The sequence below is a fragment of the Brassica rapa genome, chromosome A05, assembly GCF_000309985.2.
Source record: "Brassica rapa cultivar Chiifu-401-42 chromosome A05, CAAS_Brap_v3.01, whole genome shotgun sequence".
Lineage (NCBI taxonomy): Eukaryota > Viridiplantae > Streptophyta > Magnoliopsida > Brassicales > Brassicaceae > Brassica > Brassica rapa.
In genome coordinates, this window is record NC_024799.2 from 21,007,702 (window position 1) to 21,032,237 (window position 24,536).

General features: G+C 36.3%; 6 protein-coding genes and 1 non-coding gene across 7 annotated transcripts; 3 read left to right on the forward strand and 4 right to left on the reverse strand.

Annotated features, from left to right (window-relative positions):
• Nucleotides 1–443: 443 nt before the first annotated feature.
• On the reverse strand, nucleotides 444–2,824 carry LOC103869481 (protein CYPRO4). The gene is made up of 2 exons (XM_009147568.3): nucleotides 1,017–2,824; nucleotides 444–927 (listed from the first exon to the last, which is right to left on the reverse strand). Exons 1-2 carry the CDS (start codon nucleotides 2,631–2,633, stop codon nucleotides 637–639), a joined length of 1,908 nt encoding a protein of 635 aa, XP_009145816.1. The 5' UTR covers nucleotides 2,634–2,824; the 3' UTR covers nucleotides 444–636.
• Nucleotides 2,825–2,924: 100 nt separating this feature from the next.
• On the reverse strand, nucleotides 2,925–2,997 carry TRNAR-CCU. The gene has a single exon. It is a non-coding gene; the product is annotated as a tRNA-Arg (tRNA).
• An 18-nt stretch (nucleotides 2,998–3,015) lies between these two features.
• LOC108871899 (F-box protein At2g07140-like) lies at nucleotides 3,016–5,018 on the reverse strand. Its single transcript, XM_033292575.1, has one exon. It carries the CDS (start codon nucleotides 4,637–4,639, stop codon nucleotides 3,878–3,880), a length of 762 nt encoding a protein of 253 aa, XP_033148466.1. The 5' UTR covers nucleotides 4,640–5,018; the 3' UTR covers nucleotides 3,016–3,877.
• Nucleotides 5,019–5,992: 974 nt separating this feature from the next.
• Nucleotides 5,993–9,815, forward strand: LOC103869484 (putative leucine-rich repeat receptor-like serine/threonine-protein kinase At2g14440). The gene is made up of 9 exons (XM_009147570.3): nucleotides 5,993–7,044; nucleotides 7,161–7,701; nucleotides 7,790–8,256; nucleotides 8,343–8,478; nucleotides 8,571–8,642; nucleotides 8,733–8,801; nucleotides 8,878–8,949; nucleotides 9,138–9,209; nucleotides 9,306–9,815. Exons 1-9 carry the CDS (start codon nucleotides 6,978–6,980, stop codon nucleotides 9,352–9,354), a joined length of 1,545 nt encoding a protein of 514 aa, XP_009145818.1. The 5' UTR covers nucleotides 5,993–6,977; the 3' UTR covers nucleotides 9,355–9,815.
• On the reverse strand, nucleotides 9,605–11,368 carry LOC103869482 (protein disulfide-isomerase SCO2). The gene is made up of 3 exons (XM_009147569.3): nucleotides 10,851–11,368; nucleotides 10,164–10,290; nucleotides 9,605–9,978 (listed from the first exon to the last, which is right to left on the reverse strand). The coding sequence occupies exons 1-3, from the start codon at nucleotides 11,208–11,210 to the stop codon at nucleotides 9,908–9,910; spliced, it is 558 nt and encodes a 185-aa protein (XP_009145817.1). The 5' UTR covers nucleotides 11,211–11,368; the 3' UTR covers nucleotides 9,605–9,907.
• A 13-nt stretch (nucleotides 11,369–11,381) lies between these two features.
• On the forward strand, nucleotides 11,382–18,566 carry LOC103869485 (protein CHROMATIN REMODELING 25). The gene is made up of 21 exons (XM_009147571.3): nucleotides 11,382–11,827; nucleotides 12,081–12,446; nucleotides 12,699–12,785; nucleotides 12,880–13,120; nucleotides 13,187–13,312; nucleotides 13,415–13,471; nucleotides 13,551–13,637; nucleotides 14,022–14,117; nucleotides 15,127–15,177; nucleotides 15,451–15,525; nucleotides 15,607–15,693; nucleotides 15,850–15,941; nucleotides 16,024–16,156; nucleotides 16,501–16,620; nucleotides 16,706–16,819; nucleotides 16,916–16,999; nucleotides 17,098–17,175; nucleotides 17,260–17,318; nucleotides 17,472–17,655; nucleotides 17,871–17,969; nucleotides 18,085–18,566. Exons 1-21 carry the CDS (start codon nucleotides 11,634–11,636, stop codon nucleotides 18,394–18,396), a joined length of 2,742 nt encoding a protein of 913 aa, XP_009145819.1. The 5' UTR covers nucleotides 11,382–11,633; the 3' UTR covers nucleotides 18,397–18,566.
• A 249-nt stretch (nucleotides 18,567–18,815) lies between these two features.
• LOC103869486 lies at nucleotides 18,816–23,874 on the forward strand. The gene is made up of 2 exons (XM_009147572.2): nucleotides 18,816–23,523; nucleotides 23,633–23,874. Exons 1-2 carry the CDS (start codon nucleotides 23,113–23,115, stop codon nucleotides 23,666–23,668), a joined length of 447 nt encoding a protein of 148 aa, XP_009145820.1. The 5' UTR covers nucleotides 18,816–23,112; the 3' UTR covers nucleotides 23,669–23,874.
• The last annotated feature ends 662 nt before the right edge of the window (nucleotides 23,875–24,536 follow it).

A 24,536-nucleotide genomic window follows, 5' to 3' on the forward strand; every position in this document is an offset into this window, starting at 1 on the left:
GTCAACTAAATACTACAGAAGCCAAAGCTCTGTGGTCTGATGCAACGTTGGTTTAATGCTCATCAGAGTTAAAAAAAATCATGTGCTCTCCGAGTTTAAAAGTTTATTTGTCATAATTTCTTTTTAGCTCACCATTCTTTATACATATATTTTTTCCATGATGATAAACAAATTTAATATTTCATATAAAAAAAATCAATCTGGTGATCCAGAACGTTGTCTGTTGAAATAAATGATTCTTTGTACAAGTGAAAGTTACAATTACTAATGTAAAACCAAGATTCAGGATGTTTCTAATGTACCATGGAACCAATTCAAGATTCAAGAACCTTTTTAATGGTTTGCTTATAACTCATTTGTATGTTTTTTTACTTAAGACTAACATTAAAACATTAGCTGATCACAAGAAGTGATTATTTTACGGTACGTTATGAAGAACTATGAGAAACCAAAGTCAAACCCAATTTGATTCAAACACAATACAAAGCTGTTTCAAGAAAAAATATTTGAGGAAAGCCAAATGTCATTCAACACAAACCTTCTTCACACAAACACAAGAAAACCAATCAAACGATACACAAGCAAATTTCATTACAAAACCAACATGAAAAAAGTTTCAGATACTAAACGTGTTTATCACAATCGTCTCCCAGAGAGGCTAATGGAGCTGACTTTCTGAGGAGTGGCAACCACAAGTGGAGCTTCTGGAGATTTGTTACCAGAGAAAGAGAATCTATCGTGCATGAAACGGCTCTCAACGATTGACTCATCCTTCAACAAGATCTTGTAGCAGTAACAGCTCTTGAGCCCTTGCTGGTTCCTATAGCACTCGTGCGCACTGTTCTTCACCCGTTCCAAGTCCCATATCACACTGAACTTCCCCACTGTTGCTACGATGTGCCTCTCTTGCTTCCCGCTCTCAGTTACCTGCAAATAACATTCAGAAACACACAAACAAAAGACTACGAGTTTTAGGTTTTATAAGAATAAACAAGAACGTGTCAAGCGAAACTTACCCATGAGAAGTGCGCGCCGTGAAACTTATTATCTTTTCCTGCCAAGTGTGAATCTAATGGTGTTAGCTTCAGCAGCCTAGGCGCTGGTATCTTGTTCCCCATCCTTCCGCTAAAACCTGTTTTGGTCCGACCATCTTTGTCAGTGAAAAGGGTGCATATAAGAACCAAGTACGTATCCGTCGTCCCCAAGATCCATTTCCCATCATAAGACACGTCCACATGTGTCACCGGCGAACCAAGCCCTGGGAAAGCAGTCTTCGCCATTCTCATTGATGTCTTCGAGTACAGCCTTATCTTCCCATCACGCGATCCCACAACGATCGACCCATCTCCAGTACTAGCAAAGCACTGGAAGTTAGTCCCTCTAGAAAACTGATGCCCTTGAGTCCACTCCAAGACGGGCGAGTCGATGTTCTGCACTATACCTCTCTTGTCCCTCATGTCCCACTGACACAACCTATTATCATCCAACCCCAAAAACGTAGACTCTGAAGGATCTAGCTGCGAGCCTTTAGTATCATTCGTTATGTCTCTCATAGTGATCTCAGTCCCGTCTTTCTCAAACTTCCATTCAGTAACAATCTTCCCCGACTCAATATCAAGCTGCTTAACACCGCTCGTGTTCAGCTTCCCTTGCTTAGCAGGACTCATCAGCATCATATTAGTCTCCGCCCTCATCAAAAGCGCCTTGTTCGGCGTCGTCGTCTGGCTCGACGAACCAGCTCTTCCACCATCAAACCTAACGCACACACCTTTCCCGTGAATCCCACGGTCCATGTTCCTATAAACCTGAACACCTGAATCATTCACAAGAAACGAATTCTCCAACGCACCTAAAGCTAAACTCTGGACTCCACCGTTAGCCACCTCTTCAAACTCCTCCGTCAAGTCCCTATCTTTCTCATCAACCTCTTCCTCCTCCTCAGGTGGACCTTCAGCATCCTCCCACATGGAATCATCAGCAGCTTCAGGGTTAGCCCACCCGATGAAATCTTTCCCGTAAACTTTCATCTTACTCTCCTCAGAGGCTTTAACCATAAACACATTCTCAAACAGATAGTCTTGGAACCTAGTAACGAACCTCCTGTAATCCTCATCCGTCAAGAACTTCAAAGCCCAGACACCGTTACTCACGAAATCAACTCTGCGTTGATCCGCAAACATCTTCAACTGCATATCACTCGAAACCCTAGCTTTGACCTTGGAACCACCAACGCCGAGAAACCAAAAGGACTCACCTTTCTCGTTTGACTCTTCACCGTCGTCGTAATCGTTAATATCCTCTCCTTCTAACGACGACGTTTTGACGAATTTGTAGGATGTGAGTTTCTCAGCGGTGATCCATTTCGCCTTGGGCGTGTTTCCACCGATGTGGCGGTAAAGCTTCACCGCGTTTTTGATCTTGGGGGTTGGGGATGATGATGATGGGTATTTCAGCTTCAAGGCGTTAAGCTTCTGCTCGATTTCGTGAGTCGATGTTGAATCAGAAGAGGGTTTCGAACCAGAAGCGGATGAAGATCCTTGCTTCTGATCATCGTCTTCTTCTTCGTAGTAGTCCGAATCGGATTCCGTATCGGAATCGGAGATCCGATCTTCGCGACTCTGAGAAGTACCCATGAGCTAAGACGAAGAAACGAAAGAAGAAAGTTTCCTCTTTTAAATTCTCGAAAACGAATTTGAAATTTGCTTTGATGATTCTCAAGAAAATGAAGAGAGTGATTGTAGGAGAAGAAGTTAGGGATTTGAGAGGAGGTTTTATAGGGTACGATTATCTGTTGGGGGAAGGATACGTTTAGCGTCGATATAACGTTGGGCTTTGCTTCGCCCTGACGCAACGCTTTTTGAACGCGTCGGCCGCGGCCACTTCGTCGGCTTTTTATTTGGGGAAAAAAAATAAATGAGTGATTTCGCGCCAGGTAGGGGTCGAACCTACGGCCTTCTGCTTAGGAAACAGACGCTCTATCCACTGAGCTACAGGCGCTTTCTTGTACGTTCATTTCTGTACCGTTATTGGTCAATGAGTTATAAATATACGAGGTGATACATAATTTTAAAAATGCTGTGTGGAAAGCTTGTAACTTGCAAGGGAATGAGTTGGGTGAAAAACGAAAACTTTAAGCAGAGGACAAGCAAAAAAAAGGCTGTGTACATGTTTTTTTGTCAAAGAAAAAAATAACATGAGTTGAGCTTTGACTTGTTTTACCGAGTACTTGTCAGTAAATTAGAAAAGCTTGAATTCCAATTAGCTACCCTTCTCTGTGCGAGAGCACATATAAAATGCAAAGAAACATAAAAGTAGAACTTTAAAACTGTGTTAGCTAAATAGCGTATACTGATACTCACTTGTTAATGAATTATCACTTCAAATAATCACTTAAAAACACGATCAAAGTAAATAAGTTAAAAAAAAAACACACCAAAATATATATATATAAAAAAAACTATAGCTTATTTAGTCACATACTCACATCTTTTTATTTTGCCTCCATCTGGCTCGATTGAACCAAACTTGGGCGTATAATTCAGAATAGTTTCCCCATACCTGTCAGTTATATCTACTCCCAAATCCAATTCTGTGACTTTACTATCCTCCCCAACAATGTATATCATTTCTTCGGACTTGTTCTCCTCTTCTGGGTCGTACCTTGTCTCACAACACATGACCACTTTCTTCTCTTCATCTAGCAAGAAACTTCCACAATGCGTAATCTGATGATCACGACTCAAATCCAATACCAAGACCTTGCTCCAAGACACAACTTTGGTCTCATCATTTTGATCTGTCACCCATATCTCAGTCTTTGATGTAATTCCACGTTGTATCGACACTGAAAGTTTCTCTTCTCTGACAACCGAAACACTCAAGTTTTCATATTCTCGACACTGATAAGGAGAAGCACACGACGTCCAAGTTTCTCTGTTGAAAAATCAAATTCGTTCAAGAATATACCAAGGTGCATTTTTGTTTCATCTTTGTCAAACCAGTAAGTATTTCCTTTCAAAGATAAACTCTGACCAATGTGGGGCACGCCTGGATGGTTGTCATTATCGATAGTCCTACATGAATCAGAGACTTCAGAATTAAGATCATGGATTACTACATCACTCATCATGCTAATAGGATCAAAGCTCAAGACTTTGTAACTCTTATTACATGATTTTCTGTCTTCGTTGTAACCGAGGAAAAAGTAGGTGAATCCCGTGTAACGTTTGTTGAACTGAGTCCATCTTGATTGATTAGTAAGAGGGTTCCAAACCAGGAATCTAGATTCCTTGTAAGAGGCGCATAACAACAAGCCTTCGCAGTGAAAGACTTGAGATATATGGAATCGATATGAGTTATTGTGATGCGGATCGAGTAGGCCAACCTCACGTTTACGTTTTACAGATGGAGTTCCATTGAGATGGATGATGCTCATTGGAAGAATTGTGAATGAGTTGGACAGCAGCATGAGAACCATAAACTGCTTTGGGGCTTTATCACAGTGCTTTCTTATGATTCTTTTGTCGTTGAATAAACTGTTCCATCCTTTGCAAGTAGAACGTAGTTGCTTCACTGATGAGGCTGGTACACGACAGAGTATCTCCTCTATCAAATCTTCTGGAAGTTTCAACATCTTCATTTAGGGTTTTAAAGGAGACCAACTCTTACTTTTTTTTTTCCTTTTAGACCATCTGCAACAATGCAACAATGATTCTTAGCACAAATTTTTAAGAAAAAAATTATTATAAAATTATGTGGGCTCTATTTCATCTATGTTTTTGTGCCAACAAAAACTCTTAAACTTCTTAGCTAAGAGCATTTCCATTAGTGAACCCTCTCTTGGGATTCAAGTTTATAATTTTTTATTATTACTTTTTTTGTTTGATTTAAAAAAAAAATAATAATTAAACCAATCGTGAGCTACCACGCACGTGTCGTGGAGCCAGCAAAACAGTGATGAACTCGCCGGACGCATGTACACTGGGGAGAGTTGGAGAGAGACAGGTTCATCACTGTACATTATTTTAATATATTTTTTTGGAATCTGTGTGAATCCCCCATAAGTTCATTGATGGGATGCTCTAAGAATTCGATTTGCTGAACCTCTTAACTATTCGCGAGTCCCACTGATACTTGGCGACCCGCAATTGGTTAGTTTTTTTTTTCTAAATCCAAAAAAAATAATAAAATAAGCACAAATACTATTTCTAGGAATTTGTACCTTGAGTATCACCATTACTGATGCCCTTGTATTTTTAAGGACAGAACTTAGGTTCACCCCCTAGGGTGAACCTTTAAATTCACCCCATCATTTATAACCAATCAAATTTTCACTTAGATTATTAATTAAAAAACATTAAAATAAACAAAAAATAGCTACAAAAAATAAAAATGCTAATTTTAACGACGTTAACGCTTCCAGCGAATCCCTAAACCCTAAATTTTAAATTCTAAACCCTATACCCTAAATTCTAAACCCAAATCCAAACCCCTAAACCCAAACCTTATACCCTAAACCCTAATCCTAGACCCTAAACCCAAACTATATACCCTAAACCCTAATTCTAGACTCTAAACCCAAATTATATACCTTAAACCCAAAAAATAGACTATAAACCTAAACCCTATATCCAAGTCTTAGACCCTAAACCTAAACCGTAAACCTTAACCCAAACCCTATAGCATCTAAGTTTGGGGTTTGGGTTTAGAATTTACCGGTTGGATTTTAGGTCTAAGATTTGGATTTAGGGTATAGGTTTTGGGTTTAGGATTTACGGTTTGGGTTTAGGATTTACCGTTTGGACTTATGGTTAAAGTTTTGGGTTTAGGGTCTATAATTTGGGTTTAAGGTTTACGGTTTGGGTTTAGGGTTTAGGACTTGGGTTTAGGGTATAGAGTTTAGGTTTATAGTCTAGTTTTTGGGTTTAGGGTATAGAGTTTGGGTTTAGGGTCTAGGATTAAGGTTTAGGGTATAGAGTTTGGGTTTAGGGGTCTAGGATTAGGGTTTAGGGTATAGGGTTTGGGTTTAGGGGTTTGGATTTAGGTTTAGAATTTAGGGTATAGGGTTTAGAATTTAAAATTTAGGGTTTAGGATTCGCTGGAAACGTTACCGTCGCTAAAATTATCATTTTTATTTTATATAGCTATTTTTTGTTCATTTTAATGTTTTTTAATTAATAATCTAAGTGGAAATTTGATTGGTTATAAATGGTGGGGTGAATTTAAAGGTTCACCCTAGAGGGTGAACCTAAGTTCTGTCCTATTTTTAACGACCTTTTCCTGTATACTTTTTTTTTTTAAAGAAACTTCCGATTAATTTGGATTATTTCTGTATCAATGTTAGTTTCTATTTTCTAAAATTTATATTGTCCGATATATAGAAATAGACCGACTATCTGTTTAATTGACACATGTTTTACCATTTGATCACCCTCAACATTTGTGGTAAGCTAGCTACTAAGCTGTTAAGTTTTGTATAACGTTTTGATGAATCTATATGATACTTTTCGCATTGTATATGAATCACTGAACTAGAAAAAATTTAAATTTGATGCATACATAATATTATCATCTTCAGACATGTGTTAGTAAGTAGCTTTGTAAGGAAACATAAAACTGTTTTGTAAAATTAAAACACATCTAAAGATACCACTTGTTTATGAAATATCAGCTCAAAAGATTATTCGAAGGACATGACCCCCAAGTTAAATTAAAGAAAAACACACACCAACCAAAAAAAATGAAAAGAGACATTGCATGTAGCTTATTTAGTCACCTCCTTTTCTTTTGCCTATATCCTTCCAATCAGTAAAACTCAAACCTCATATTGATGCTAAAAATAAGAAAATCAACAATATTAGAAACCTTCAACGTTGTTTTCTATAACCTTTGAAGCATTCCCCTATTCAATCTCTCCATCAAAAACATAGAAACAATCCGATCATTTGTTTCTGCTTCTTCAACAAAGATACGTCACGATGCTTCCTTTCTTCTTCTTCCTCTTGTTATCGTTCTCAATCTCTCAAGCTCTCCCTCCTCCTCGAGGTATGATTCTTGATTCAATGCGAAATTTTTTCATATATTCATCTGAACGTTCGTTTTTCTATGCTAAACATCGTTATAAATCCCCTAATACGTCACCTTTCCATCTCACATTGAAGGTTTTTACTTAAACTGTGGATCACCTTCCATAACCAAACTCAACGACATAAACTACACATCGGACAGAGGATTCATCAACGTAGGAAACACGACGACAATAAAACAAAAGGACCTTCTTCCAATCCTCTCAACACTGCGTTACTTCCCAGACAAGTCATCACGAAAACACTGTTACAACTTCCCCGTCGCCAGGAACTCAAAGTACCTTATCCGAACCACTTACTACTACGGAAACTTCGACGGAAAAAACAGCCCGCCGGTGTTCGACCAGATCATTGGAGGTACAAAATGGAGCGTTGTGAATACATCTGAGGATTACTCCAAGGGTCAGAGTTCTTATTACGAGATCGTTGTTGGTGTTCCCGGGAGGACACTAAGTGTTTGTCTAGCCAAGAACGCAAATACACTTTCCTCACCTTTTATATCGGCTTTAGATGTGCAATCTCTTGAGGATACAATGTATAATTCAACTGATCTTGGGTTATACAAGCTCAGCCTCATCGCTAGGAACAGCTTTGGAGTAGATGGAGAGATGATTAGGTAATAATCATTGTTTCATGATCTTACATTTTCATTTTTTAAAAACCTCACTTGTAATGATATGTTATGTAACATGTTAAAAAACTAGCTATCCAGATGATAAATACAACCGTCTATGGCAACCGTTCTCTGACAAGAAACATCAGTCAGTGACTTCTCAAAGCAGTGTTAACCCATCAGACTTCTGGAACATTCCACCGGCTAAAGCTTTTGTGGAAGGCTTCACAGTGACTAAAGGGAAGGCTCTAGAGCTTAAATGGCCGCCGTTTCCTCTTCCGGCCACAAAGTACTATATAGCTCTGTATTTTCAGGATGATAGGAGTCCAAGCCCCTTGAGCTGGAGAGCCTTTGGTGCATCAATCAATGGAGCTACCTTTTCAAGAAAACTCAATGTGAGCACCAATGGGGTTATGGTTTACTCAGGTCAGTGGCCATTGTCAGGTCAGACTACGATCACGTTGACTACTGCTAAAGGTTCACCGATGGGAGCAGTGATCAATGCTGGAGAAGTGTTTCAGGTTATTCCCATAGGTGGAGCCACTAATATAAGCGATGGTAATGTACATGTTCCCTTCTGCTTTCATGTCTTTTCTGTATTATGTGATGAATTAAGCTATTGGAAACAATACATTGTTCTGCAGTAACGGCGTTGGAAGACTTGTTAGAGAGCATCGACGAGCCTCCTGTAGATTGGTCCGGTGATCCATGCCTTCCTCTTGCCAACTCGTGGACTGGTGTAACTTGCTCCAAAGAAAAAATCACCAAAGTGATTTCTCTGTAAGCAAAAAACAACTCAATACTCTTAAGACAAGCTTCTGTAAACTACATCAAGAAGAACCACTGATCTATGATTTTGGTTCTCTTGCTAGGAATCTGACAAATCGTGGACTAGCGGGCTCTCTACCACCAAGCATTAGCAACATGACTGCACTTAAAGATCTGTAAGGACTTTTTGCATCCTTAAAAGTTGTTAATGTCTGGGAGTTTCTTTGTGGAAACTGAGTTTCAGCTGCAACTTTCGGGGTTTGCAGATGGTTAGGGAAGAACAATCTCACAGGACCGATACCAGATTTGAGTCCAATGACGAGATTAGAAACTCTGTATGCCATTCTTGCAACCAGACTTCTATAACTGTTATATTCTAACCTTGCCATTTTCTTTTGGTGGATGAGGCAGACATTTAGAGGACAACCAGTTCAATGGATCGATTCCAGAGTCACTTGCACAGCTCCCTAATCTCCGCATACTGTAAACATATTTCGCTCCTCCTCTCTTCTTATAACAGCAAGCCTACACATATGAATCTGAGAACATGCTAAACAATATTCATTTTAGTTAATATGAGAAACTAAAGGTTTTGACCTGTAACAGACTGCATCATCATGACCAAAACTAGCATCAGTTTATTTTGGTTGATGTTAATAGTGAATCTGCAGGTCCATCAAGAACAACAAGCTTCAAGGTACAATTCCTAGTGCACTCCTCCAGAGAAAGGGCCTAACTATTCAGTAAGAATCACAACCGTGTTTGACACTTAAAAAAGAAACAGCAGCATTTGTCATATAAATTTTGATGTCAAACTTTTTGTTTCCTACTTGTTGTAGGGCGTCTCCTGAGAACATGCCAAGCACAAACAACACCGGGCCGAGTTAGAGTTGCTAACACTGATAAGATTCAAGTGCTCATTAGTGATAGATCAGGGGACCTGTAAACTACAGGGTCATTTGTCTTGGCCTCTAAAATTGAACTACATAGATCTCATGGAAGAAGGTTTAAATCAAGGAAGCATTTGGGCCATGACAGTTCTACTTCTAAATAACTGTATTTATTCCTTTTTAGTTCACGGAAACCATTTGTATATATTATTGAACCACTGTTGACCTGTAGAGTAATTTGAAGTAAGAGATTGTATTTTACCGCTTTATATTCTCTCTGTGGAAAACTGAAACAACCTAAACACAAAGAAGAGTTCCTAGAGTTTATGGTTGCTCAAGACCTGATACATATAGAACAGTAGTTTCCTATTTGGGTAGTATTGATAAAAAGAAGAAGCCATTATCCGAACAAGAATCAGTAGTCTCTGTCTGTCTATACCTCCAATCAGCTTGTTTGGGCCAAACATCCCAAAGAAGCAACTTCAACAACGAACTCAAGCGCACATGCACTCATATTAATAGTTGTGCACTGGTTTGAGCAAACCCAAGGGTCAAGATGCTTCATTATCCAAATCTTCCATCACATCAATGTCCGTTCGAGATGTTATCTTCTGCACATATCCTGCAATCAGTTTAAACTTCTTTTTTAGTCAAGATTACTTAGCATAATACACTAGAGACCGAAACTAAATTACAAAACTCAGAAAGTGGGGATTTGATTTCCTTTCCAATCAAGGAAGCAGCTCAAAGATATATAACTCTAGAATCTTTCAAACTTTCTCAGAAAGGTAAAAAACAGAAACTGACCTATCCCTTGGCAAGGTATGCATTTGCAGATAACCTCTTTACCCCTTTTCTTGTAATAGCTGACAGATCCAGATCCTTGGCAACTTCTACACTTGCCAGTCCACTCATAAACCACTTCCTTGCAATCCTGAGAATTGGTCAGGAATATTATGATCAGAATATAGTCTTAAGCATAACGTTACCACTGGCCTATTGCATAGAACCCAGTAAAGAGTCTGATAGTTAAAGTCAAACTTTAGCATCATATCTCCCCTTCTTCACCTAACCAACCCCAGCACATATCAAGAAAAGCTTGCATCTTTAGTTTACATACCGTTAACACCCATGCTTCTACCATACAAAAATCCAAGGAAAATCTAACTCATAGTTAAATGTTCACATTTCAGAAACACTTCAAGAATCAGAGCTTATCTCCTCTTCTTCATTTAATCCTCACCCCAAATCAAGAAAAGCTTGCATATTTAGCTTTACATAATGCTAACACCCATGCCTTATATCACACAAATCCAAAGAAAACATAATCTGAGCTTACAAACTCCACACGAAACAATTCAAATGTTTTTTTCTTTTTTGTTTTTGACTAAAAGCTTTTCAAAAACAATTAAAATGTTACTCTGATTATTACAACACAATTAAATGGTTGAGACTTATCCAAATCATCAAACCAGTAAATGAAAGATGGGAAACCTCGACAACAGGATCGCACTGCAACCTCCGGTCAATCTCATCGGGCGACACAGGGGATGTATTCGGATAAGTCATAGGCAGAGGAAGCGCGTCGTCGTCTCCTACCAAGTAACTCACTCCGCTTTTCGACCACAGCAGCCTCCTTTTCCTCCACTTACCCGATTCACCGTTCCCTCCGGCCGCGGCGGAGACATCTCGAGACCTCGCCGTGTCAGAGGAGGAATCCTGTTCACGCGGTATCCGGACTCCGTCGCCTAGAGGGATATCGGCGGTGGCGCGGCAACGGAAGGAGCGAGAAGGAGGAAGGCGGGGAAGGAAGAGGAGAGAAGGTAGAGAGCAGTTTGGGTATAATCGGAACATTGAGAAGAGAAGTTTGCAGGTGCGGCCATGAAAGTGGGTGACGTAAATCAACCTCGACGAATTAAAAATTATTCTGATTTTTTTTTGTTTTATTTTTATCGTAAATTATAATAAGAAAGGTGAAAAGGCATAACCGGTTAGACCAACCTAGCTTAAATGGTATTTTAGTCAATAACCGGTTTAAGTATTTTATTTTAAATTACTTGAAAATTACAAGGTACGAAATTACGTAATTGACTGTGTTATCCTAAACTTAAACGGTTATAAACCAATATAGCTTCAAGGGTATTTTAGTCAATTCCTATTTTTATCTTTTTTGTTGTTTCAAAAATATTTGGTTTTTAGGTTTCTTTCTTGCCGCCAAATAGAATCGTTAAAAGCGTACTCTGTACTCGTCGTCGTAGGTGGCTACCGTCGTCGAGAATGGAGGAAGAAGAAGAAGTCGTCATCTCGTCTTCCGATTCCGAAGATTCCAGCGACAGTTACGAGGAAGAATCTCAAGATTCGGAAGGAGAGTACGAAAATTCCGACGAAAACCCTGACTGCGAAGACCTTGCCGCCGTTTCTCCTCCGTCCGACGCCGATCGGAAATCTAAGAACGTAAACGATCTATTGAGGTACGTAATCGAAGTTTCTCGATATCAATTTGAGCTTGAACTTGATTAAAGCTTTGTTCGTAAGCGTCTATCTGGAGTTTTCGAGATTGGGATTTAGGGTTGATATAGTTGCTCGCGATTCTTTGTAGAGTATCATTATGGTTTCATCTTCAAGCTGATGATTGTGGTTGTTCGCTGAAGCTGTATCGATTAGATATCCTTGAGTGTGATTGTTTTATGAAAAATGGAATTGAATCTTCTGCACTGTTCACAGGGGCAATCTGGTGGTGCAACGGCAGCCACTCCTTCCTCGGGTGCTTTCAGTATCTGAAGGAGCGGCAGTGTGTAGGAAGCCTTTCAAGCCTCCTTGTTCTCATGGTTATAATACCACCGGTCAACTTTCTCGTCGCCTTTCGGCTCGGAAACGCTTTGTTCCTTGGGGTTCTTCAAGTCCAGTTGTGGTTGTTCTGCCTACTAAGCTCAATGAATCAACCACTATTGAGAGAGATGAAGAAGAGGAAGCTGTTTCTCTTCCACCTGAAGTTGAACCGTTGGTACTGTGGCAACTTGAAGAATCTGATGACGCAACGAAAATTACTGTGCATCCATTGCTTGTTCGATTTCTTCGGCCTCATCAAAGGTATTTCCAGTTTCTATCTAACAAATGATGTCAAGAATAGTGTAATCCTTAAGGATATCAAAACTTGCTTATAAGCTTCCAACGCACTCTCATAGTGCTAGGTGAAGCACATCGTAATATGTTCTCAGTATTTTACCATAGTGAACGGCTTGTCTATACAACAAATCAATGAGTGTCACATTATTTATAACTGGCATCACGAAGGATATATACAACTTTACTTACATGGAGATGGTTTTTCTGATGCTGCAGAGAAGGTGTGCAGTTCATGTTCGATTGTGTTTCAGGATTACATGGTTCGGAAAATATAAATGGTTGCATTCTGGCTGACGACATGGGGTAATATACATCTTCTCCCTTATGTGATATTGTGGTCTGGGCACTTATACTTTGCTATGTAATTTTCTTAGCTCCTTCTAAATTTATTTGGCAGTTTGGGGAAGACATTGCAGTCCATTACTTTACTATACACACTTCTATGTCAAGGATTTGATGGGACTCCTATGGTTAAAAAGGCCATTATTGTTACACCAACGAGTCTTGTCAGTAACTGGGAAGCTGAAATTAAGAAATGGGTTGGAGACAGGATTCAGCTTATAGCCCTCTGTGAAAGCACCCGAGATGATGTTTTGTCTGGAATAGATAGTTTCACTCGACCACGAAGCGCTTTGCAGGTATAATTGTGCATATTTGCCCGCTGACTCTGAAAAGTGCACTTATCACTTAATTAATGTTAACAGGTACTTATTATTTCTTACGAGACATTCCGAATGCACTCATCCAAGTTCGGCCAGACTGGATCCTGTGATCTTCTAATATGCGATGAGGCTCATAGGTTGAAAAATGACCAGACACTAACTAACAAGGTAGCATGCACATACGTACTTAGTTCGTATCCTACCAAGTTTGTACAATGATACTTTTTATATCTTGTCTTTTCTGATTTCGACTGTAATATTTGGATGCAGGCTTTGGCTTCATTGACATGCAAAAGGCGGGTTTTGTTGTCTGGAACTCCCATGCAGGTAATGAAAAATTTCACTGATTTCTTCATGTTTTGCGTTCTTCCCTTCTTTCTGATTCTTCAGCATCCGAATGTTCCAGAATGACTTGGAAGAGTTTTTTGCCATGGTCAACTTTACAAATCCAGGAAGTTTAGGCGATGCTTCGCATTTTCGCCACTATTTTGAGGTGACATACAATAAACTCTGTTCCTCCCTTTGGTTCTAATCCGATCATTCCGTGTTCGTTCATCTGTAACTATGTCAAAATCAGTATCTCAAGCCGATTATTGGCCTAAAAATGTAGGTTTAGCGTATGTTACTTGTTGCACAAAAAAAAAAGCGTATGTTACTTTGTAGTGTATACTTTGCCGCTACATTATTTATGTTTCATTTCCGTATAGCAGCTTCATAGCCTGTGGATTCCACTAGGTTGAAAGCTTATAAAGATAGTTTTGAGATTAGAGAATCTGCTTACGCAGTTATCTGTGTCATAACTTCATTTCAGTTGACTAACGGTTGTTATCTTTCGTAAACTGATGCATCCTTTTTTTTTTGATATATCATACATAAGGCACCTATTATTTGTGGAAGAGAACCTACAGCTACTGAGGAAGAGAAAAATTTAGCTGCTGAACGCTCGGCAGAACTGAGTTCAAAAGTGAATCAGGTACCTCGTAGCATTTTGTATGTATCTAATTGTCATTGAGATTTCATTTTCATCTAGATATATTTCTTAAAACGAATGCAGTTTGCTTAGATGATATTGGTACTATGATCAATAGAGCATCACTATAATTGTTGCTTATATTTTAGAGAAAAAGACTAGGATAGCACCAAACCAAGTTTTTGTTCTCAAAGTAGCACTCAAGGCTCAAAGTCACAAAAATAGGTTTCATTAAAAAGGTAAATATACACTTATACCCCTTGGGTTAATTAATCCAAACCTTAGGGTTTAGAGTTAAGGGGTGGGTTTTGGAATTAGGGTTTAAAATTTTATAAAAAATAAATACTAAAATAAAAAATAAAAATTTTAAAAACTGTTTTAAAAAGTATTTTTAAATTATAAAAAGAAAATTTGAAAAAAAAAAATAAAAAAAAAAATTTCGAAAAAAAAATTTCAAAATTTTTTTTATAAAATTTCGAATCTGAAAACATATAATCTGAAACTATAAAAAAAATTCTTTTTTTAATTTTTTTAATTTTTATTTTTTTTAATTTTTTTTATTTTTGTTTATTTATTTAATTTAAAATCAAGGGTATTAGGGATATTTTACCCTTTAATAGGCTTGTTCTTTTCACGGCCGCAGACGCTGCGTCAGCGTCTCAAAATTAACACATCAAAATCACGAAAATATATGGTGGAGAACAAATGACTTGCCGCTGCGATTACTTTTTGCAAATGCCGCCGGTGTTTTCCGTGACGCTGGGTAAAACAGCGACAGCTAAACGAGAGCTGCGTCTGATTTTAATGGTGGAAAGTACGGCTGCCTGCGGTGTTCTCCACATATTTGGGCAAAAGTCAGTTATAATTTTGGTCCTTCTGCGCTGCGTCTGCGGCGGTGAAAAGAACAAGCCTAATGAATGTCATTTTTGTGACTTTCTCCTTCTAGTGCTATTATTGACAATTGCCCTATATTTTACTGCTTTACCTTAAGAAGAATTTCTTTTGTTTACAGTTTATATTGAGGAGAACTAATGCATTGCTCTCCAATCATTTACCACCTAAGGTAACTTTCCTTCTGCATCTGCCACAGGCTTCTGAATAAGTGTCTTATGATGCTAAAACGTTTCTCTGTCAATAGAATTGGCTTAATTACTTCTTCATATGCTGAATCGTCAGACTGAGTACTATATGTAGTATTAGCAGGGACATAATCAGCTGATGAGAATATAAATAGAATGAACATCTTTTCCTAGCTACTAGTTATTAGTTTTGCTGCTTTCTTTATTTTGGACTCAGTAATACATCAAAATCTTGATGCTTGCTGGATGTTTTGCAGATAATTGAAGTAGTTTGTTGCAAGATGACTACTCTCCAGTCCACTTTGTACAATCATTTTATAAGCTCAAAAAATGTAAGCATTGATCACAGTCATTCTTAATACGTTATGTAAAATATACATGTAACTATATACAATGGGTGCCTCTGCATGCAGCTTAAAAGAGCACTTGCTGATAATGCAAAGCAGACAAAAGTTTTGGCTTATATAACAGCTCTCAAGAAGCTCTGCAATCATCCAAAGGTATCCATTTGTAATTAAGTTTCTCCAATATTGTTAGGCATCTTTGTGACATCTTAAGGTGCTATGATCAAGTGATCCATGATCAACGTGATTGACAAATCTATTCGATCTTTCCCAATTTATGCTTAATGATAAACGTACTTTTCTTCTATGTAGCTAATTTACGATACAATAAAAAGCAAAAGTCCTGGTACTATTGGTTTTGAGGATTGCTTAGAGTTTTTCCCTGCAGAAATGTTCTCCGGGAGGTAGGCTTCTTTCTCTAGTTTGAATCATTGTGTGACTGCATGTGTGTCACTGATTGTGATCTAAATGGAAACATCCATTCAGATCTGGAGCATGGACCGGGGGTGATGGTGCCTGGGTCGAACTCTCTGGGAAAATGCATGTTCTCTCCAGACTTTTGGCTAACCTACGTCGGAATACAGATGACCGCATAGTCCTTGTATCAAACTATACGCAGGTATGCTACTTTTATTTTATTCGAACGGGACAGTGTTACTACTGGCCTACTTGTCAATAATGGATGTTTCAATTTATTTTGAATTAGTCTCCCATAAGCTATGTGTTATCCCGAGGCTTATGAGCCATTATATTTCTGCATGTGATATCTGAGAAGGTAAAGAACAGGCTAAGCTAATCGGTCTGTTTGTATCCAAAACGCAACTATTTCTTACAAACATCACAATAACTGAACTCTGTTTGTTGTTTGACTGCATAAAGCCATCATCGTGGTATGTTCCATATAGATAGCAATTTTAAATCCAGTCTGCATACAATGATAATAGCCTGCACCTTTTGCACTAGACATTGGATCTTTTCGCTCAACTCTGTCGCGAAAGAAGATATCCTTATCTGAGGCTGGATGGATCAACATCTATCAGCAAGAGGCAGAAGCTTGTTAACCGGTTGAACGACCCAACAAAGGTACTTGATCTTATATATTTATTTCTCCCTTCGTTACAAACCTTGAGTAAACACTAATCACTTGGTTCGGGTTTTGCTTCTGTAGGATGAATTTGCATTTCTCTTAAGCAGCAAGGCAGGTGGCTGTGGATTAAATTTAATTGGTGCTAATCGACTTGTTTTGTTCGATCCCGATTGGAATCCTGCCAATGATAAACAAGTAAGTATCATCTTAACTTTCGTTTACATCTGTTCCAGAACTGTCGATAAGGGATGATTGATTGTGCTATACATTCATTACTTCGCTGTCAAAAAGGCTGCTGCTAGAGTTTGGAGGGATGGGCAAAAGAAAAGAGTGTATGTCTACAGATTTCTTAGTACTGGAACTATTGAAGAAAAGGTAATGTACCACACCCACAGAACTGACTGACCTCACTTTTTGCTCGCGGGAGTAATTGCTAAACTCTAATACTGGTATTTCTCTTGATATATTGGTAGGTATACCAGCGTCAGATGTCAAAAGAAGGGCTTCAAAAAGTTATTCAGCATGAACAGACGGATAACAGCACTAGACAGGTCTTTGCTGGAATGTTATATTCGTCAACTAGACAGCTTATGCCCAATGCATAAATATTGACCCCAACATCTTTGATTTTCCAGGGAAACTTACTTTCAACAGAGGATTTAAGAGACTTATTTTCCTTCCACGGTGATGTTACGTATGTGTTTCTCCTGAACTCACGATGTGTTTGCCCTCTCATATATGGCTGTCATGTCCACTTTCTTGGAACTGATTATGCATCTCAGTATTCATGAACACACATTCTCTACTGTAAAGTAGTCCAATGGTTTAAACTCTGCCTTTTTCATAGGTCTGAAATCCATGGAAAGATGAGCTGCAGCAGGTGCCAAAATGATGCCTCTGGTACAGAAAATACGGAAGAAGGAAATGAGAACAATCTTGATGACAGTGCTTGCCAGACTGATCAAGAAGATATAGGCGGATTTGCAAACGATGCAGGATGCCTTCACTCGTTGAAAATCTCCGAGAGACAGGTCCGTTCATGTGATTAGTTACTGCGTCCTGCACTAATCAGTCTGTCTAAAGCTTAGATTTAAAAAACACTGAAACATTACCACCAGAAAATCATATTTAACATAGCAAAACAGGATTCCTATTTAGTTACTGATTCCATTGTCAGCTACAAACTCTACGCGTGCGTTTGCTATCTGATTTCATCTAAAAAGTTTTTTTCCATGAAATGTCTCAGGTGGGCACTCCATTGGAGGAAGATCTAGCAAGCTGGGGTCATCATTCTACCTCAAAGTCTGTTCCAGATATGATACTGCAAGCTTCAGCTGGTGACGAGGTTAGTTGCCTCTCCGAGTTTATTTTTCAATCTAATCAATCGCTAAGCCAAGCTCTGTGGTATAGGAAGTTTAGAGGCTTCTGATAACTTTTCACGGTCTATAAAAACATTGCAGGTTACATTTGTATTCACAAACCAGGTAGATGGGAAGCTCATTCCCATCAAATCAAATCCTAGTCCAAAACCGGAAGTAACCGAAACAGGTCGCAACCGAAACCAAGCTGTAAGTAACCGTGGCTTCAACAAGCCGCAACAAAGACCTCGGGAACCGCTGCAACCGTTGTCTCCCAACGAGACCAACAAAAGAGTGAAGTTGTCTACGTATAAGCGTTTACACTGTACTAGTAATACTGATGGTGCTCAAATGCAAATGCCTTTGCAAAGACCAAATCAAGTGTCTGTAAATCATGATGATGATTTTGTGTGAAATTTAAAGCTTTTGAGCCTTCAGAGAGACATTGTTGTGCTATATCGTGGATATAATTGAGTTTTTTTTTTCCTTTTTCCTGTGAGATCCATTAGACTTTGTTTATATTACTCGCATAATTATTAGTTTGGACAGTTTTGTTAATCCGGCCCGTCTGGGATTTGTTCTGATAGGAACGCATATCGATCATATATGTTTCATGTTTGTTTTAAGTTTTGGTGACTGCCAATTAGTTAATCCATGAGACCATGATCGAATGATTGAACCAAAGCAAGCCAAAGCTTCGAAAAGTCGCTAGCTATTTAGAATCGGTCCTTGAAATGCCCCGTCTTTGGCAAAGGCTGATAGAATTGGATCGGTTACATTCATCAGAGATATTGGTCTTTCTTGAGTAGACAAATCTACTCATCTCTTTTTGAAATACAAGTCGATTATTATTTCTTTGCATTATTGTGTTCAGTTTTACATAAAAGGGTGAACGCCGATAAAAAATGGTGACAATAATTGGACTTGTTTGTTTGTCTTTTTGTTTGTGAAGTACTTCTGTTTTAAGAAATAAAAAGTAGTGTGGTAAAAAGCTGTTTTATTTTGTTTAAGTGAATAACACAAGAAAGGCAGAGACTTAAGTAAGAGGAAGAAGACAGAAGGTGTAGAGTAAACTGGAGACAAGAAGACAGCCAAAATAAACTTTAGATACAGCTTACTTATCCACCACAAAAGTCCTATGATGCTATCTATGTGTCTAGATTCCCTTACCATGCTTTGCGCCATTTTTAATAATCAAAAACTCTACTTTTAATATGAAAACAATATACTTAATGCAATTTGGTAAATTCAGACTATTTAAGAAAATGCAAAATATGATAATGTATCTAGGTTTGATTATCGATAATGTCTAGTTACTGTTAGTAGTCAATGAGATGGGAGTTTAACACATTATCACTTGAAAAAACTCGATCCGAAAAACTTGCTGGATACGAAATTGCACTCAAGGGAACATGGCATTTATACTTTGGATAAATGAATGGTTTGCACATAAATAGTTACGTAAGCCGAACGAGCTTGGTTTGGTCTAAAGCGCCACACGTTAAAACCCTAGTTGAAGAAACGTGGGGAAATTCCATTAGGACTGGAACTGAAGCACGTGAGGGTCACATTAAGACAAAGGTTACCACAGTTTTAGTCAAACCCTAAAGTCTGAATCCAAAAATATAGATTTTACCTCTTTTTTTAAAAGATATTGTTTTCTGTTTTTGGGGTTTTTGATCAGTCGAACATTTACAGCTCAGACTCACATGGCTCATTTGGTGCTACAGTACTCTGTCTCCTTGATTGATTCATCTGTTTGTCTGTAACTAAGTATTATTGAGTAATTACATATTAACATGTATGAATCTGTTCATTAATTTGAGAGAAATATAATTATATTTGTTTTGTTTTGAATGTTTTGTTAAAGTATTAATGGTAGTATCAATATATCCTACCAAGAATATTTTTTTGTTATAATTCTTAAATGTAGCTCATCTTTGTTGATTTATTAGTAATTTTCAATTTTACATTTATGTACATGACTAAATGAATTGAAAAACATATATATGAGAGAAAAATAGACTATAGACATATGTTCACACTCGACTTTAGAGTGCATAATATTTACAAGTTTGTGTAGCTGCAGATAGTTAAAGCGAAACTTATCTTATGAATAAGAAAATGCAAACATTTCTTTATATAAAACAAGCAAATGGCTTAACACTTGCGGATTAGCGATTGATAAAAATACTAATAGTATTTCTAAGATAATAATTATGAGAAACCGATGCGGACAAGATGGACGTTTGTCGGTTAACAAGTGCCATTCATTTAGATCGAACAAAGCGTAAGAGACAACAGAAATTCATGCAAATTAAATTACTAAACTGATATATGCAATGCATCTATAGATCTATATCTATACAAAATTGAAGGAAGAATTCTCGGCAAAAATAATTGTTGAATTTTTTTGGTTACGATCTTAGATTTCACAATTTAATCTGCATTGAATTCAGATCTATTTTTTTAAATAAAACTTTTGATGATACCCATGTCATGAGTTTTTATAATTATTTTTTTTTCTTCTTATCTGAGTTTTTTGCTTCACAAATATAATATATTTTCTGATATAGGATAAATAGTTATATGTTGTAGTTCCAATTTGAATGATTCATTAGTATTATTAGCAAAAGAGGATAAAATAGTCAAAATGAAGAATATATATATCACAAAATTTTAAAATATATAACTGAATTTATATTGAAAAATATTTAACAATTTATATTGATGTAGTAATATAACCTTTTCTTACAAAATAGATATGTTTGGCTAAAGAACTACTACCACCATACTTGGATTAAAGAAAATGTAGATACTTGATTCAAGTTTATAATGAGTTTAGTGTGCTGAAGTCTGCAGACCATTATTGATAGTTACGTAAACAACATCATTTTTAGTTTCAAATTTTTAAATAAATGTAAAAACACATAGTCAGATGAAAAATATAGTACTACTGAATTTTGGTAGGTCATTTTGTTTTTGTTTTTAAAATGAATATAAACAAAATTAGAGTGTTTGGGCACCCATATCAAATGGTTTTTCATGGGTGTCTCACACTCAAAATATTATTAAGAAATAAAAATTTAAAAAGAGGGTATAATTATAGAAAAATGAGAAGAACTTTCAACATAATTTGAGAACCTCATTCAGCAATGGGTCATTTCATAAAGTGAGTCTCTAACCATTATTGTAATAGTATTTCATTTAATTTAATTTTGTATTAATTTTTAATGTGGTTTATAAATTAAAGAAGAACACATGGTACAATAATCTCTCATGAATTGTTGAGAGTGCCTTCCCAAAGAAACGATTCTCATCTTTTCTACTTTTTCTCTCTTTTTTTGCAATATTTAATTATTTTGTTTTTGCTCAGAAACCAAAAAAAGAAATGCTGACTACTCATGCTCTGCTAATTAGTATCCTTTTCATATTGGTATAATTATCCTTAAACACTAAAATTAATTTTATTAATAAAGTTTTAAAATATTGATATATTAATATATATATTTTTCACTTTCTGGTTAATTATGTTACTAGAACTATGAGAAATATTAAATAGACGATTCTATGCGGTCGACAATTTTACCACTTAATGAGAAAACATGTCTGACATCGCCACTCCGACCCGCCCTAAGATCCATGTTCGATGATACGCCTTCTACTATGCTGAAGATTTTTCTAACCATTTTCTCCATAATGTTCCATAAATTATATTTTCTGAGGTTTGAACCTTAGATCTCATGCTGTAAAAACATTAATCTATATTTTTAAAACTAGAGTACATATTTGAATTATTTGAAAATATGAATGAAAATATAAAATAGAATTGTTTGAAAACATTGATAGTAGTATAAAAAAAGTATGATGTCATTTTAGTAATTTCACTAATATAAGTACATTAATTTTTTTTTCATATTTCACTCAGTTTAAATTTTTTATTAATTTTATTACCTTAACAATACATCACATCATTAATTATATTAAAATAATAATAATGGTGCATATTTTTATTTTAGTTTTCAAATCAAAAATATAATAACTTAGTTTTGCATATGGTTAATTGTTCAGTTTAGTTTGTTTTACTATTTTTTAGTTTCAATCGGTGGAAAAATACTTAGCCAAAAACATAATTTAAAGATATTTTTTGTGAATAAAATAATTACTTGAAAAATGTATTACATTTATTGTCACTTGATTTCTCACTCTATATAATTATTTACTGAATAAAAAAACTCTTTCTATTTCACTTAATTTAGCCAAACACATAGAAATAGTCATTTTATTAATTTATAAAATTAGTTAGGCATGAACATTGACTATCAATTTAGGTATGAGTTATTCTTTTCGGATATCATTTTTTTCTTTTGAAATTAGACTCCACTCGAATATTATAAATTTATATGTGAGTTTTGAGTTAAGTCTTTTTGTGTTTAGATGAGTTCTATTTTGATGTATATTAACATAAAATATCTAAATAACATATGTATGAGAAACGGGTTCAGATATTTGTATCAAAAATAACTATATTATCTGATTCGGTCAACGTCTTTTAAATACAATTAGTTATATTATGATATATCTAGAATATATGACACTAATTATAAAAAACAAATATTAATATATAAAAATGTAAGAACTAATATACGCGTGGATGTGCGGATCAATCTCTATTGAACTTTTAGTTAAATCACTAGACCAAAGAAATTTCACTTAATATAAAAAGGTTAAGAAGTTGATTTTGAAAAATTCTCCACTAATGCTGTTCTTATTATCGATACCTTATTTACCCCCTAAATTTATACCATATTTACGGCGCATTAATGCTTCAATTAATATATATGTCCATAAAGTAAGTGTAAAGATGTCGTAGTTCATTGACTATTTGTTATCCACAATGAAGAGTCAAAATTATAAAATTAAATATCTTTAGTTCATTGAATCCGTATAACTCAGTACTGTATAAAAACTAGGTTTAAAAGTTTAATATTAGGTTACAAAAATAAAGGAGAAATCCACATGGATGCCCACCACGTCTCATATCTATAAAATGCAAAACATGTGGATGCATGAAGATCCCATAGACTGCACATTAAAAGAAACACATACTTACCAGAAAGTCAGAGAGAGATGGCTAATACTGTAGAACAAGACGCAATGTATCCATCCTTTGTAGACGCAAGAATTTCATTCTCCAATGATTTTGCAGACAGTGATCATCTGACGCTTCATCAGACAATTTCATCAAGAAAGGATCAGATGAAGTACAAGGAAGCTCCTGTTTCGTCTGATTTCAAATTCAATGTCGAAAACTACGGTTTTATTTCTGCGGCTGATGAGATCTTCTTTGGTGGAGTTTTGTTGCCATTGGAGAAGACTCATCAGCGAAAAGTGACCACACTTAGAGAAGAGCTAAGCGTTCAAGATTCAGACCGTACGAACTCAAAGGGATCTCGTAATTGGTGGAAACTAGGTCTAAGTAAGCCCAAGAAAATTCACTCCAAGAACAACAACAACTTCCACCTTCCCCACAAATCTCAGGTAACATAATTAGTCTAAGTCTCCATGTTGTATATATCTAAATGGTAATAATGTTCCATATTTACTAATATTGTATGCATAATCTTCTTTATGTATGTTCATTATGCAGAATTGTCTTGCGAGTATATTGGAATCTGATGACTGAACGATGGGCTCCTAAAACATTTAGCTAATTACGACGAACTAGACTTCTAATGCTAATGACAAAATAATTTATTTCCGATTTTTTATTGTTCTTGTTTTTCATTGAGTTCTCGACTTATCTCCTATTATAATGTAGTTTCCCCGTTATTCTGACCTGTGATCGTATCTTCATTATAAATAAGCAATTCGTATGCAATTGGTTTAGTATTTTATACTCTCTTCTCTAACATTTACCATTTAACCGGACTATCAACTATCCCGATCGATTTCTGTCACAAGTTACATAGTTGATGTATTAATCAGCAAGTCTCGGAAAGTAGGAGTATGCACGGAACAAATTTCTGAATTTTTAGAGATATTTGTTATTTGATCCGTTTTGTCCGCATAATCAACTATTCAATTGGATCTGATCTATTTTGATTCGGTAATTTGATACATATGTTTCCATCTGAATAATCAATAATCTTTTTTCTTGTCGATGATTAATTATGCTATTACAAATTATGAGAAATATTACAAAACGATTTTATAGTCAACAATTATACCTGTCTTATGATGATTCATGTCTGACTACATCATTCTGAACAGTCATATTTTGATGAATAATCAATAATCCATGCAACTCTGTCCATTTTATCTTTTAAGAAGAATCCAAATAGTAATTACCAGCGTGAAAATAATACTACCTTCAACAACATAGATTCTACTTACAAAACAAGTCTACGAGGTCCTTTCATAAGAGTAAAAATAACATTGTCAATAAATTACTAATCTTTTTCTTTTTTTTCCGTCAGCAACATATACTGACTATAAATTACTAATCTAAAGTGTTGTTATATAATAAATTTTTTTGTTACAAAATAAGTATT